This window comes from Mustela putorius, unplaced genomic scaffold, assembly GCF_011764305.1.
Source record: "Mustela putorius furo isolate JIRA1106 unplaced genomic scaffold, ASM1176430v1.1 tig00003898_pilon_pilon_pilon, whole genome shotgun sequence".
NCBI lineage: Eukaryota > Metazoa > Chordata > Mammalia > Carnivora > Mustelidae > Mustela > Mustela putorius.
The window spans coordinates 8,805,260-8,819,132 of record NW_025422047.1 but is presented as its reverse complement, the minus strand read 5'-3'; the positions used below and the strand labels follow the sequence as shown (position 1 = coordinate 8,819,132).

General features: G+C 47.0%; 1 protein-coding gene across 1 annotated transcript in view; it reads left to right on the top strand.

Annotated features, from left to right (window-relative positions):
* The window catches only part of EHD4 (EH domain containing 4), a 79,464-nt gene that overhangs the window by 22,053 nt on the left and 43,538 nt on the right, over positions 1 to 13,873 (top strand). Inside the window, exon 3 of the mRNA XM_004751173.3 lies at positions 7,056 to 7,153. Coding sequence (XP_004751230.1) covers positions 7,056 to 7,153 — 98 coding nt within the window. The remainder of the gene's footprint in view (positions 1 to 7,055; positions 7,154 to 13,873) is intronic.

The following is a 13,873-nucleotide window of genomic DNA, read 5'->3' as shown; positions in this document are numbered from 1 at the left end:
CCAACATAAACAGGAGGAATTGATGTACAGACGTTAATTTAACTTCCACTGGGTCACTCAGCTGCTAAGTGGCAGCTCAAATTGGAACTCAGGCCATCTGGCCCATAATCCCTACTAGTGACCACTGGACTGCCAAAGGGCATGACATGTGGACTGAGAATCACTGCCTGCTGCCCCCTATGGAACTTTGAAGGCTGTCCTTAATGTAGCCCACAGAAAATGATAAAGGTGATGATTTTGTCCTCAGTTACAGAGTAATAATTTCACACACACTACTTTTTCTGGGTTAATAAGACAATGCTACTGTGGCCATTCAACAGAAGAGAAAACTGAGAGCAAAGAAGTAGAATGACTTACCCAAGAAAAGGCAGACTCTATTAGAATTCAGTTTGCTTGTCCCTTCCATCCACCACCCTGCACCTGCTGGACGGCTGGCGGAAAAGGGTTTCTGTGGCCGTGCATATGGGACGCATCTCATCGCACCTGAGAGTAAACAGCGTGACTAAGTCATATCCACACAACGGTGCTGTTGTTTCTCCCAGGGCTTATGTAAGAAAAAAAGTCAATTAGCGTAGGGCGCTCAAACATGTGTATGTAAGTATACTGTCCCTGTAATTATACTGTCCCTGTGGGAACACCTGTGGGGCTCCCCTCAAGGCAGGCAAACTCCTCTTGACATAGCATACTTTCTGGGAACAAGGTCCAAATACAGTACATAGCAGGAATGGGGATTGGTTGTCTGCAGGGGAGAACTTTCTCTGCACCCTCGCCCCCCGCCCCCAGCAACCACAGGTCACCCCTGGGATACATGTCATTACCCTGGCCTTCTCATTACAAAGCATTGGTTCAAGGCTCTGCCTCCTGGGGCATCTTTAAAAGAGCTTAGTACTTCACAAGGTGGTACCAGGTGACACCTGGAGGGTGTCAGCCTCGAAGCATTAGGCAAACCCGTGCAGCCTGAGTTTCAATGTGGAAGGCTGGTTTCTAAAAAGGTAACAAAGAGTCGCTGGAGCAGTTTGGAGAAAAGAAGATAAATTCCCAAAAAGGCAGCTTCAAATTATAGACATTCCACACTTGAACAAGGAGTTGAATCTAACATGAAAACGTCTATGAAAACAACGTGAATGTAGCATTTCGAAACTCCACTGCACTCCCTCGCTTTTGAGAGGAATTCCACAGGCAGGCCTGTCGGGGAGCTGCCCATGTGGGAATGTGGTCCCTGAGGCTCTACAGTCTATCACCTGGAGGCAGTTCCTACTCAGGCAGGAGAAGATGGATGGCCAGCATCGCCCCCCCCCCTCCGAGGGCACAAGGCCTGAAGGCACCGTGTACCTCATCAATTCCAGAAGTGTCAGGACCAGCTCTGACATTCCCCACCCCACCCATCTGCTTCTGAACTGGGTGTTGTGTTTTTCCCTGTCTACTTTTCTAAACATGGTAGTCTTTTTTTTTTTTTTTTTTTTTAATCCAGATAGCTGTAGGCATTGTATTTTGTTTAGGATCTAGTTTAATTTTAAATTGCAGTTGTCCACAGAAGAAATTCATCTCATTTCCTCATTGCCTCTGTTTCCTTTTGAAAAATAGCTTTAACCAGCAGCCCCAGGGACTGAAATTTTGCAACTTTCTTTCGAGCTGAAGGAATCTGAGGGGTACTTCCAACATACCTGTCCTTTTAGCCAGGCCTGATCATCGCGACGAGAAAATACAAATCCACTGTCTCACATTGCTGTGAAGATTTAACAATACTAGAACACACAAGTGTATTTTTGGACATATACCCTGTCACCACTCTGAAATTAAACAAAGCTTTAGTAATAGACTTTTTTTTTATACGAATGTTACAGTCACTTAGCACCACTGGGATATTTTTTTTTTGTCTGACTTCCCACAAACATACAGCATCAGTCCAGACACGTGCAGGCTCCCTCAGCTAATTTAGATGCAGAGACGAAGGAAGAGAGGTTTTTGCCAAGAATCACCAGCAAATTTGTTACTTTCTTTTTAATCTGAGTGACAGACTGGTTCTGTTGGTTTATTTGTTTCCTTTGTGGTGTTTACCCATAATAATCGCCCTGAAGCTCTTCCCATTAATCTTTAAGCTCAGGATTTGTGGTGGCTGCTCGGTCACTGACCATTGCTCTTCACCGGTCACTGGCAGCTGCCTCTGTGGTCCTGGTCCTCAGAGACCAGAAAACCAGCTTCACCTGCTGCCCCCAGGCAGACCCTCCCAGTGCCGGCATGTTGCCATTCCTCACTGCAGCAATCAGGAAAGAGAGACTTCAGTGTAGAAAATTACCTATTTGGGTCATACCACATGAAATTTCCAACATTCAGCCAGCCTTGACTTGTAAAACTGGTGATGCTGTAAGATTCAATCAAAGGGGGTAGCTGTGGGCTCCTTAGAGTCTGGATATGAAGTTAAATTTCTCCTGGGTACTGGAAGTTTTGATCAGCCATTCGTGGCAGAACCGTGTGGTGATAATGATTGGGGCTTGGTTGTAAAAGTCTTTTTTGTGTATTGTGTGCTCTTTACTGTGCCATCTTAGGAAGTCATGTCCTCTATCTGGTCTCTCTCAAGTGGGCTTGAAGGGGTTGTCCCTTGTGTCCCTTGTAAGCATCCGATGTGCTCTGAGCCTGATGACAAGGTGGGAGTTCTGGGGCTGGTAGAAGTGCTTAGATCCCTAGAGCTCACAGCGTGAGTGAGCAACGTCTTCTGGCTCTGGCACCTCCGCCCTCCAGTGTTGGACTGAGAGCACATCACAGGGGAGTCTCTGGTGTGGGATTCCAAGGCTGTGGCAGTCACTCCCTTGTTTTGTTTTGTTTTTTTAAGATTTTATTTAGAGAGAGAGAGATCACAGGCAGAGAGGCAGGCAGAGAGAGAGGAAGGGAAGCAGGCTCCCTGCTGAGCAGAGAGCCCCTATTCGGGGCTCAATCCCAGGACCCTGGGATCATGATCTGAGCTGAAGGCAGAGGCTTTAACCCACTGAGCCACCCAGGTGCCCTGGCACATCACTTCCTTGTTGGAGGATGTTGCCTAATGTGATGAGGTTGGCTTGCACACACAAAATGGTGGTAGGAGTCTAGTAGTCAAAAACCCCAGCCCAAGGCCAAACTCCTAGCTTAGCATCCCAGCTCCATTGCCTACCAGCCATGTGACTTGACAAGTTGTGGTATGTACCCCTCAGTGCCCCATTCTCGTCCTGTGTAAACGGCAACACACAGCCCCTACCTCTCAGGCTGTGGTGAGGATTGAGTGAGTTAAAATGTATACAGAAAGTGTTAAGTGCAGCACTTAGACACATAGTAGGGGGACGGTAAATGTTGGTGCCATTTTATGGTTACTGTAACTGCTGGATATCATGACATTGTTTGGAAAGCAAAAGCAGTATGAAGATACTGCCCAGTTCTTTTAAAATGTTGATCATTAAATTGGAATGTTAGCATTTGGAGGCAGTTTTAAAATCCCTACTCCTCTCTGTTTAAAATCCCTCTCCTCCCTGTTTTACTATGTGGCAGGACCTCAGAGTCCAGACTGTTCCTTGATCCAGCCCCCTTTCTGCTAACCCTGAGCCGCCTTTGGGAAGTGGCAGGGGATGGGGGTCAAGCGCAGAGTCTGTGCCCATCTTCCCCTCCTTTTATCAGAGAACAAGAGGCATCAGGGCAGCTCTGGGTGAGCAGACACTGCCTAACAGCTTCCGTGAGGCTCCTGGGCTTAACCAACACAGGTCTGCCTATTTCATGGGAAACTGTAGGAGGCAAGGTCCAGGTACACTTAGGTTAGTCACTCTGGGAAGGAAGAGGAAATCCATCTTGGGACAGCAAATCTGTGCTTGGAAACACTTCAGCACACAAACATAAACAAGAGAAGCCTGACTCAGGGCTGACTGTAATATACCCAGTAAATAACCTTGCCTTTCACCTTCCTTTCTTAGAGCATAAAAGTAATACAGGATTGCTGTAACAGCATTGCATTAGGGTTTTTTTCTGATTATAATTATTTAGGAAACTATGTGTGGTTTAACTCCTCTTGTAAGACGCCTGCCCCCACACAGGGGTCTGAAAGCTGACTCATGCTTTGTGCTCCCCTGCCACAACACCCCTACCTACCCTCCCCCTTCCTGACCCTCTCACCACCACCACCACCACACCCCCCTGACCCCCACCCCAGCCCCAAGCTTTCTTGCTTTCTTTCATGGAGTGTAGTCTGGTTTTGCACACACAACCCAGCCACTATCTCTCAGGGTGCCCCTAGTGAGCTCCCTCCTCCTCTCTCCGCCATCTTCTCCCTTCTCTCCACTGCCCCATCCCCTACCCCCCCTCCACTTACCCCCTCCTCTTCCCCCTCCTCCCCTTTTCTACAGTTATCCCTGTGGGTCCCTCAGCCTGCCCCCTTGTTTGTTGTGAGGTAATGTCTCCACGTTCACTGCATCTGACCACATCTTGTTTTGTGGCTCACAGATTTTGCCTGATTTCGCCTCTGCTGTTATGTCAGGAGGCATGCGAGTTGTTGAAAGTTTGTCACTTTGCAGAGAGAGAGTGGACAGTTTACACATTTGGGATCCTTCTGTTTAACTCCACACTAGAATCCAGGGGTTTTGTGTTTTGAAAAAGTTGCTAGTGAGTGTGAGCTTGTGGCTTTGGAGAAAGGTCAGTCTCTCACAGGAATACTTTGTGTAAAATAGTTCCACATACATGCAGTTTTTCAGCATTATCAAATGTTTCAAGCCATCTAATAAAAAAGATGGGACTGTGATAAGAGACGGAATCATTACTGATGAGACATGCAGTCTACCACAAATGTGCTCAGAACTCTGTTCCTACCTCAGTTCCAAGCCTCAAATGTGGTGGTTTTTTCTCTGTGAATTTACAAAGAGTAAATGCTTAGTGATCTCTGTGCACTTCGTTCTCACAGATCTGGTCTCCCAAGTTTGGACAGTGGGATTTACTGAAAAGTCTGGAGGGTGCATGAGGGGCAGGAGAAAATCAGAAATGAGAGGTTCTCTTCAATTAGCCTGACCGTTTATTTTTAACATTTATTGGTTGAGTCTAGCTCAGCAGACATCAGGTATATTAGGTCGCCCTCTCCAGCCAGCCATACCTTCACGGTGTGACCTCAAGATGTCATAACGACTTTGAGCTTCAGCTTTTCCAGCTGCAAAATGACCCTAGTATCTTTTCCTACATCTGTCCGGGCTGACCTGAAAATATAGAAAAGAATGTGTGGGAAACTTGTCCTGAGCACCTTCAAAGAAAGCTACTTTGAAATGTCAGTAATTGTACCTCTTGCTCGGGACTGCCCACCCACTGCCTGTGAGGCCGTGACCCCACCCTGGCCGGGGGACTGTGCCATCCACGTGTGCACTGTGAAGGCTGGCGTGGCCCCCTGGCCTGCATTCCCAGCATATTTACTTTCTGAGTGATCCCACCAGTTCTCCTGAATGAAATAATTGAGCTTTCACTGAGGGTTTTCCAGCCTTCGGCCCACACAGATACAAAAATGACATCTGTTCGTAGCACTCTTTATAACAGTAGAAAATTATTAACCATCCAAATAGCCACAAATTAGTTAAATAAACTGTGTTATGTCCCTTTGATGGAAACTAAGCAGCTCTTAAGAGGAATAAAGTAATTTAACTATACTAGCATGGAACAATGTCTGTGATAGACCATTACAGTTATCCAATTACAAAACAGGAGGAGAGCCACTCTATAGGTTTTGCCTTAAAACAGACACAACGGGGCGCCTGGGTGGCTCAGTCGGTTAAGCGTCCGCCTTCGCCTTCGGCTCAGGTTGTGATCTCAGAATCCTGGGATCAAGTACTGCATTTGGCCCCCAACTCAGCGGGCAGCCTGCTTCTCCCTCTCCCTCTGCTGTTCCCCCATTTGTGTGTGTGCATGCACACGTTCTTTCTTTATCAAATAAATAAATAAAATCTTAAAAAAAAAAAAAAAAAAGAAAGAAAGAAAGAAAAAAACACACAGTGACTACCAGAGATGCACCTTGGGCTTTGCTGCCTGGATAAAAGGAACAAAATGTTTCCCTCTGCTACTCTAGAGTTATTCACTATTAAAGCTAAAAAGGACCTTACCGGTCCCCATCCAAGTATCTCCATTTACACATAAGGACACAGGCCTGGAGCTGGGAGGCCCTTGTCCAGGGTCCCACAGAAAATAATTGGCGAAGGCTGGGCTGAACCTGAACCCAGTCTGCTGACCTAACAGCCAAATTTTCCTCCCACGCCACTCTGCTTTGGGTAGGCTGAGGCCAGGGCAGCTGACCGCAGGAGGATGGGGATGAGAAGGAAGAAATGGTATCAGGAATGTGAGGGCCAAGGAAGGAGGCTTGAGCTGCACCACCGGAACTCTCCCATGCCCCTGCCACTTTATCCACTCTTTGGCTACCCCTCGGAGTCTGAGGCACCTGGAGGATTTGAAGTGTGGCCCACGGGTACTTGCAGGGCTTGAAGCCAGATGGGCACTGGACTGGATGCTGAGTCACCAGGGCAACAGTGAAAATAAGCCCCAGTACCTCCACGGCCACAGCAGGGAGTGGGCGGTGTGGCTGGACAGGGAGCTTAGGGTACTCCGGCATGGCAGGGCTGTGACCCTGAGGGAGGTATGGTCTGCCCTGGGAGAAGAAGCCCAGGACACTTGGCCAAGGAGAAGCACAGAAAAGAAGCAGGCAAGGCTGATGGACTTTGTATCTGGCTGACCTGGGTTTAAGCTCTGAGTGATGCTGTGTAAGTTACTTCTCTGATGTTAATAGGAATTTCTTCCTCAAGGGGTTACTCTGAGGGACAAATGAGATGGTGTTTGTAAAATACTGAAGCATTCAGTAAATATCAGCTAAAATCAAAGTTAGCAGTTAAGGATCTGGTGGCAGGTGACAGCATACCCGCCCCCTGGTCCAGCACCTGGCCCCGTGGCACCAGTGGATGTGCTGTCTGTGCAGAGAGTCCTTTTGCAGACAATGGCAATAACCTTAAGAGGCCAAGGATCTTGTTGGAGCTTGGAGAGGTGTGGTTCCTGATCCCACCTTTGATCCTTTTTTCCAGATTCATGTGCTCCCAGCTGCCCAATCAGGTCCTGAAGAGCATCAGCATCATCGACAGCCCTGGCATCCTGTCTGGGGAGAAGCAGCGCATCAGCCGAGGTCAGTGTCCCCTCTTCCCCCACCCCCCCCCCGCCCCAACCCCAGCACTGCTGAGGCTCACTGTCACACCAGCAGAGATGTCTGTCAAGAGGGATTCCATCCAATCCCACCCCGACACCGGGATGCCTCTAGCTGCCCTGGACAGATCAGGGGTCCAGAGCCGGGGGGCCCCAAGAAATAACAGGAGGCAGGCATAGAGAGCATCGAAGGTCCTGCCTTTCGGCTGAGAAACTTTCTGAAGTGTTAGCTGTAATCTCTTAGTTCCTTTAAATGCTGCCATCTGCCACTAGTTCCCACCTGACATAATTCTTCTGAGTTTGGGAGGGGACCTTCATATCCCTACTAACCATTCCCTTGGACACATAAGACAACAAATAAAGGAGAGGAGTAGTCACTGCAAAGGAGAGAAGCTGTCCCCGCCACTCTCCCTCCCTCCCCCATCCCACCCCCGTTGCCCCCGCAGCACCCTCCCTTTGTGTCAGCCTTTGTCATGGGCCAGACGCTGCTCTGTCTGCTGGGATGTGGCAAAAAGAGGCCAAGGTTCTGCCTTCAGGAGCTCCTGTTCCCATGGGGAAGACAGACATGGAGCCAATTATCGCAGGGAAATAGAAAGTGAGAACTGTATCTGGGAGGAAGGGGAACTGGCCTGGCCTTGCGATGTTCAGAAAGATTCCCCGGGAGAGGCGACACCTGAGCCAAGACCTATAGGATGAGTGGGAATTACCTAAGGGAGGCCACAAGATGGGGAAGGAGAAGACTGGATGGCACTCAGAGGTCATCTATGGAGGCCCCTGAAACCTCTAAGCCCTCCTTTCTCATGGCATTTAGGGGATACTGACTTTGTACCCTCCATGGACCCGCAGAGAGCTGGGTCCTGCCTTGCTGTGCCTTCATGCCTGAGTCAGGGATTCTGTGGGCCATAGGCCGCCCTGAGGCTTTCAAGATTATTCCTCATAGAAAAAAAATGGCATAATACTTTTCTTCTCTCATAAATACCTGTTAATTTTATTTTCTGTTGTAAAAGTCATGTTTTTTGTAAAGGATTCAAGCAATGAATAGGGACGGGCGAAATATCTCTGTCACAGTTAACACTGGAGTGCTCCAGCTCCTTAGAGACTTTTTCCTGCACATGTACAAACATACCATTTTTAACCCAAATGCCATCTCTTGGCACATTTTCTACAACTTGATTTTTTTTTTGCTGTAATGGTCTATCACAGACACTGTTCCATGCTAGTATAGTTAAATTACTTTATTCCTCTTAAGAGCTGCTTAGTTTCCATCAAAGGAACATAACACAGTTTATTTAACTAATTTGTGGATATTTGGATGGTTAATAATTTTCTACTGTTATAAAGAGTGCTACGAACAGATGTCATTTTTGTATCTGTATGCCTTAGTGCCAGTAGATTTTTTTTTTCAGAGCCAGTTTTGGACCACTCATTTGGCCCCGTAAAAGTTGCTCTGCAGATAAAATGTTTTGTTTTAAGAGGAAAGTAAAGCCACCGCATGTCCCACAGCTTTTCTGAGCTGTCTGTCTCTGACTGCTGCTATCACTTGGTTGATTCTAATCGTCCATATTCTTTTAAGATTTTATTTATTTATTTGACAGAGAGTGAAATAGAGCATAAGCGGAGGGAGCAGCAGAGGCAGAGGGAGAAGCAGGCTCTCTGCTGAGCAGGGAGCCTGATGTAGGACTCGATCCCACGATTCTGGGATGACCTGAGCTGAAAGCAGATGTTAATCATCCATATTCTTCATGGCCTCTCCTTGGCTCCATGATTATAAGTGTCTTTCAGACTATAGCTCCCCTATAGCCGTGTAGCATGGCAGACTGCTTCTGGGAGGCTTTGAAGACCAGTCCTTTTTAACTCTTTATAGCAATCTGACTCACATCCTGGTCTTACGATGGCATGCACTTACTCACATCCCGTGCCCAGAAATAGTCTACGTGGTTCCAAGCAGTTGTTGCTCGGTGGCCCCTGCCATCCTGACAGACAGAGCAGCTGGTGGGGAGGGACCAAGAGCTGATAAGGATGACGGCACCCTGCACCAGGGCTGACGTTCCCAAGCCTGAGTACCAACCTGTGTTTGGTACACAGCTGGTGGCCAGGGGTTCCCTCAGCTGTCCATTTCTACACGCTCACTCCGAAGAATCTATACTATTTTAGAGCTGCTCCAGCTTAAACTGCTGCATACAGTGCTGCATTCCCACTCACCCTCATGCTGCTTCCATCCCTCCAGCCTTGTAATCATGGCACCACCTTCGCCAGTCGCTTATGTCGACATTGGATGAGGGAGGAGGTATAAATAATGAGCCGCAGGATGTTTGAAACATCTGCCATTGACTTTATGAGTGGGGCTTTGACTTCCTTATGGGTGTTCTGTCTCTAAAAGAGGAAAGATGGCAGCTGCTGTGCCTTCTGCTTGTCCCTTGGTGCAGCTGATGGATTAACCTTCAAGAAGCAGAGTCTGATCAGGCAGATGCCTCTTACACATCTAGAGGGTCTCTTTAGGTGTGTATCCATAATAGCAGTATGAGAACATCCACCTTATACTGAGCCCTTGCTGTATGTCTACACTGGGCTCATCATTGGGGATTTGCCATCTACATTCAACCTGCTTATACTCATGCACTAACAGAAGCTCAGCCCTGGCCAGGTAAACCCCACTTGCCCTCCCTCCCCTGGGAAAGCAGAGCCTTCCAACGGATTGTGAGAGCCTTTGCCCCAGCAACTAGGCAGATGGGTGACTGAGCTTGACATCTGGGGAGTGGACACAGGAAACACTGTTCACTGGGTGCTGCAGGCGGAGGTTGGGAGGGACTGCATTGGCAGACCCCAGTGTCCAGAGCTCTGGGGGCCAGATGGTCAGTGAGTGTGTAGCTCCAGGAAGGAGTCCTGACACCTTAGTGGTGAAAGCAAAATGGGGACTCTGAACATGGGGTTCAGTAACGTATCTCACCTCACCAGGGGCTCCATTCTTCCTGGCTCATTCCTCTCTCTCATGATATGATAAGCCTGGTTCCTTTTTGTCCGGTGCTGAGAAGAGGGAGTAAGTGCGATTACAAGGAGGACATAGCGTTCACAGTTGTGGCTCCTCTCTAGTCCAAAGTTGTAGGTGATGGGAAGAAACATTTGACATTTCTATGTGATCGTTTGTATTTTGTGGTGTCAGATTGGAGGTAAAGCATGCCAGACCCGCTCTTATGGTTAGAAGAGACCTTTACCAAACAACAGGTGTTGGCAAGGATGTAGAGAAAGGGAACCCTCTTGCACTGTTGGTGGGAATGCGAACTGGTGCAGCCACTGTGGAAAACAGTATGGAGGTTCCTCAAAAAATTAAAAATGAAACCACCCTATGATCGAGTATTTGCACTACTAGGGTATCTACCCAAAAATACAAAAACACAAATTCAAAGGGATACATGCACACCTGTGTTTATAGCAGCATTATATATAATAGCCAAATTACAGAAGCTGCCATGTGTCCACCAATTGGTGAATGAATAAAGATGTGGTATGTATGTGTGTGTGTGTAATGGAATATTACTCAGCCATAAGAAAGAATGAAATCTTGCCATTGCAACAACATGGATAGAGCTAGAGTGCATTATGCTAAGCAAAATAAGTCTGAGAAAGAAAGCATATGATCTCACTCATATGTGGAAATTAAGAAACAAAACAAACAAGGGGAAAAAAGAGAGACAAACCAGCAAACAGACTCTTAATTATAGAGAACAAACTGATTGTTCCCGGAGGGAGTGGGGGGACAGGGAAAGCGGGTGATGAGGATAAACAAGAAAGAAAGAAGTGAGCTTTACCAATTAGGATCCTTGTACTTGCAGAATCGTAACATTTTCTCTAGCAGTCAGATCACTGGACCCCTTGTGTCCCTATTCTGCGCTTCAGAGTAAAACAAGAAGGCATAGTCAACATTTGGGGAGTGTATTACCTAAATCCATTTGGTAGCTCTATAAATAAAACCCACCAAGGTGATTGATTTTGGAACAATTTTTAGTATACTCCATATGGAAACCCGTTACTATTCAGATGTTCCTTAGTTTAATTATAGTTTGTGGAAAATCTTTAGAAACAAAAGATTGAGCTTAGTTACTAAACTGTAGTTTTCTTAGCTGACATAAAAAATATCCATCAAGCCCAGATAAAAATGTTCTGATATATTTATAATAATAATTTTTTTCTAATCAAGTAATAGCTAATAAAAGTCCAAGGAACATTTCCTGATTCTTTTCTTGTAGCCAATAGAAGAATGTTTGGATTTTTAAGATTTTCTAAGTTATCTTCTTGAAAGGTGTGAGCAAAATGTAAGTTAGTTGATTCACTTTTTTTTTTAAGATTTTATTTATTTATTTGACAGAGAGAGACACACAGCAAGAGAAGGAATATAAGCGGGGTGTGAGGGGAGAGGGAGAAGCAGGCTTCCCCAAGAGCAAGGAGCCCTATGTGGGGCTCCATCCCAGGACCCCTGGGATCATGACCTGACCCAAAGGCAGATGCAAAAGACTGAGCTGCCCAGGCACCCCTGGTTTACTCTTAAGAAACACCCTTTGCCCTGACGACAGCATCCAAGTTTGGTTTTTTTTTTTTTTAAGATTTTATTTATTAATTTGACAGAGATCACAAGTAGGCAGAGCAGTGTCAGGCAAAGATGGGGGGTGGGGGGGGTGCGGGCAGGCAGTCTCCCCACTGAGCAGAGAGCCCAATGCGGGACTCGATCCCAGGACCCTGAGTTCATGACCCGAGCCAAAGGCAGAGGCTTAAACCACTGAGCCACCCAGGCACCCCAGCCTCCAGGTTTTTTGCTTACCCACACATCCTTATTTTCATTCCCACTTTCTTGTTATTCTGGCTCCTGGCCTGTTTACTTCCTAAAATACTGTTTATCCATGCTGATCCTAAGCATCATCTGGGACTTATCTCTGGATTCAGGCATGAACACAAGTATATTCCCAACTCCTGGTCCGAATCTCTGGGCTCTGGCTCTGATTGTAATGCGCCGGTCGGACAAGAAGAACACTGAAAAATTTGAATGTGGCAGGTGGCATTCTTGTCCATCTATTTAACATAGAAGCATATGGAAGGCGCTTTAGCAGTGAGTAAGTATTCCTGTGGTTTCCTGAAAGGATGAGGTTTTGTGTCACCTTCAACAGCCTTCACTTTGGTAACACGAGTAGTACAGTTTTTCTTTTAGAAATGTAAATTACTCCAAAAGAGAAAAACTCTTAGTCTGAACTTTCCGACAGCTGGATCTATTCCTCTGAGACCAGTACCTGTCAGCTGAAAATTTGAGAGCATCAAGCCCTTCTCATATTAAGTCAATGAATGCAACTGGGAAGAGAGGGGGGAAGCGGAAGCAGGAGTAGAAAATGTCCTGCTGGTAAAAGCAATAAATTACAGTAATGCAGGGGCGCACTGGGTGGCTCAGTGGGTTGAGCCTCTGGCTTCAGCTCAGGTCATGGTCCTGGGGTCCTGGGATCAAGTCCCATGTCGGGCTCTCTGCTCGGCGGGGAGCCTGCTTCCCTCTGTCTGCCTGTCTCTCTGCCTACTTGTAATCTCTGTGTGTCAAATAAATAAATAAAATCTTTAAAAAAAATTACAGTAATGCATATGCAACAAAAGGGATCAAAATGTGCTTCAGATAACATGGCCCTCACAGTAGCTTCAACAATCACATTAGCTTCAAAAATTGATTCATGTTTTAACATTCACATACTGACATCCTTAAGTCCCCTTAACTTTAGCAATGTTAAGGAAAGCCTTCAGGAATAAAAAGGGCATCTATGGAGATGACAGGAAACGTGAATAGGCAGTTTCAAGGGTCTGCCAGCTCCTCCCAAATGTAGTATCACACAAGAGCTGTGACAGACCTGGGGAAAAGGGACATGCAGCTCCAACCTGGAATTAATGAAGGTACAGAAAAAATAGAAAAGCTACAAGCAAACCATAATCAAGGAAGTACAGACACACCTACTTGACACGTCTTTTGAACTTGAAAGGCCAGAGTTTGAAGGCAGTCCAAGAAAGGAGTGAACATTGAGAGGTGTCCCAATAAGACTGACTTCCACCCTCGGGCTTTGGGACTCACTCGGCCTAGGGAGGAAAACACACACATACACAAAGAAGAAGGAGTCTTCTTCCTCTAAGAGACCAAGAAGACCTGGAGCAAGGTGTTAGGCACAGTTGACTGCAGCAAAGACCCTTCTAAGAAGCTTGGGGAGAGCGGAGAGCTGGAGACTTCGGAGGCCAGCAGCAACCTGCGTGGGACAGCGATGTCAGGGGAATCCCATTCTGAAGGTGGGCTGCACAGCCTGGGCTGTGGATGTGAGCTCCAAACTTCATGGAGACTTTCTGAGAGGGGCCTGCTAATGTCCCTGGAACACGGGTATTCAGACTTTACCTGGGTAGAAATAATAACTGAATAAATGGGGGTGGGTAAGGCAGCATTCTCCTTTCCCTCATTCTGGTCGCCACCCAATCACGGATGCAGCTCAGGGCCATTCCAGCTTTCCTGCAGCACTAGAGACTGCAGTCACAAGAGCTCAATGGACCTGCAGCCCCTAGCTCCCCATCCTGTGGTTGCTATGGGGTTTCTTGATTTTTTGTTCTGTTTCTTGGGGCTTGGGCCTAACCACAGTTCGTGCTCTCTTAGCTCCTTTCCTTGTCCGCTGTGGCTCCTCCCAGCTTCAAGGCGTTCCCA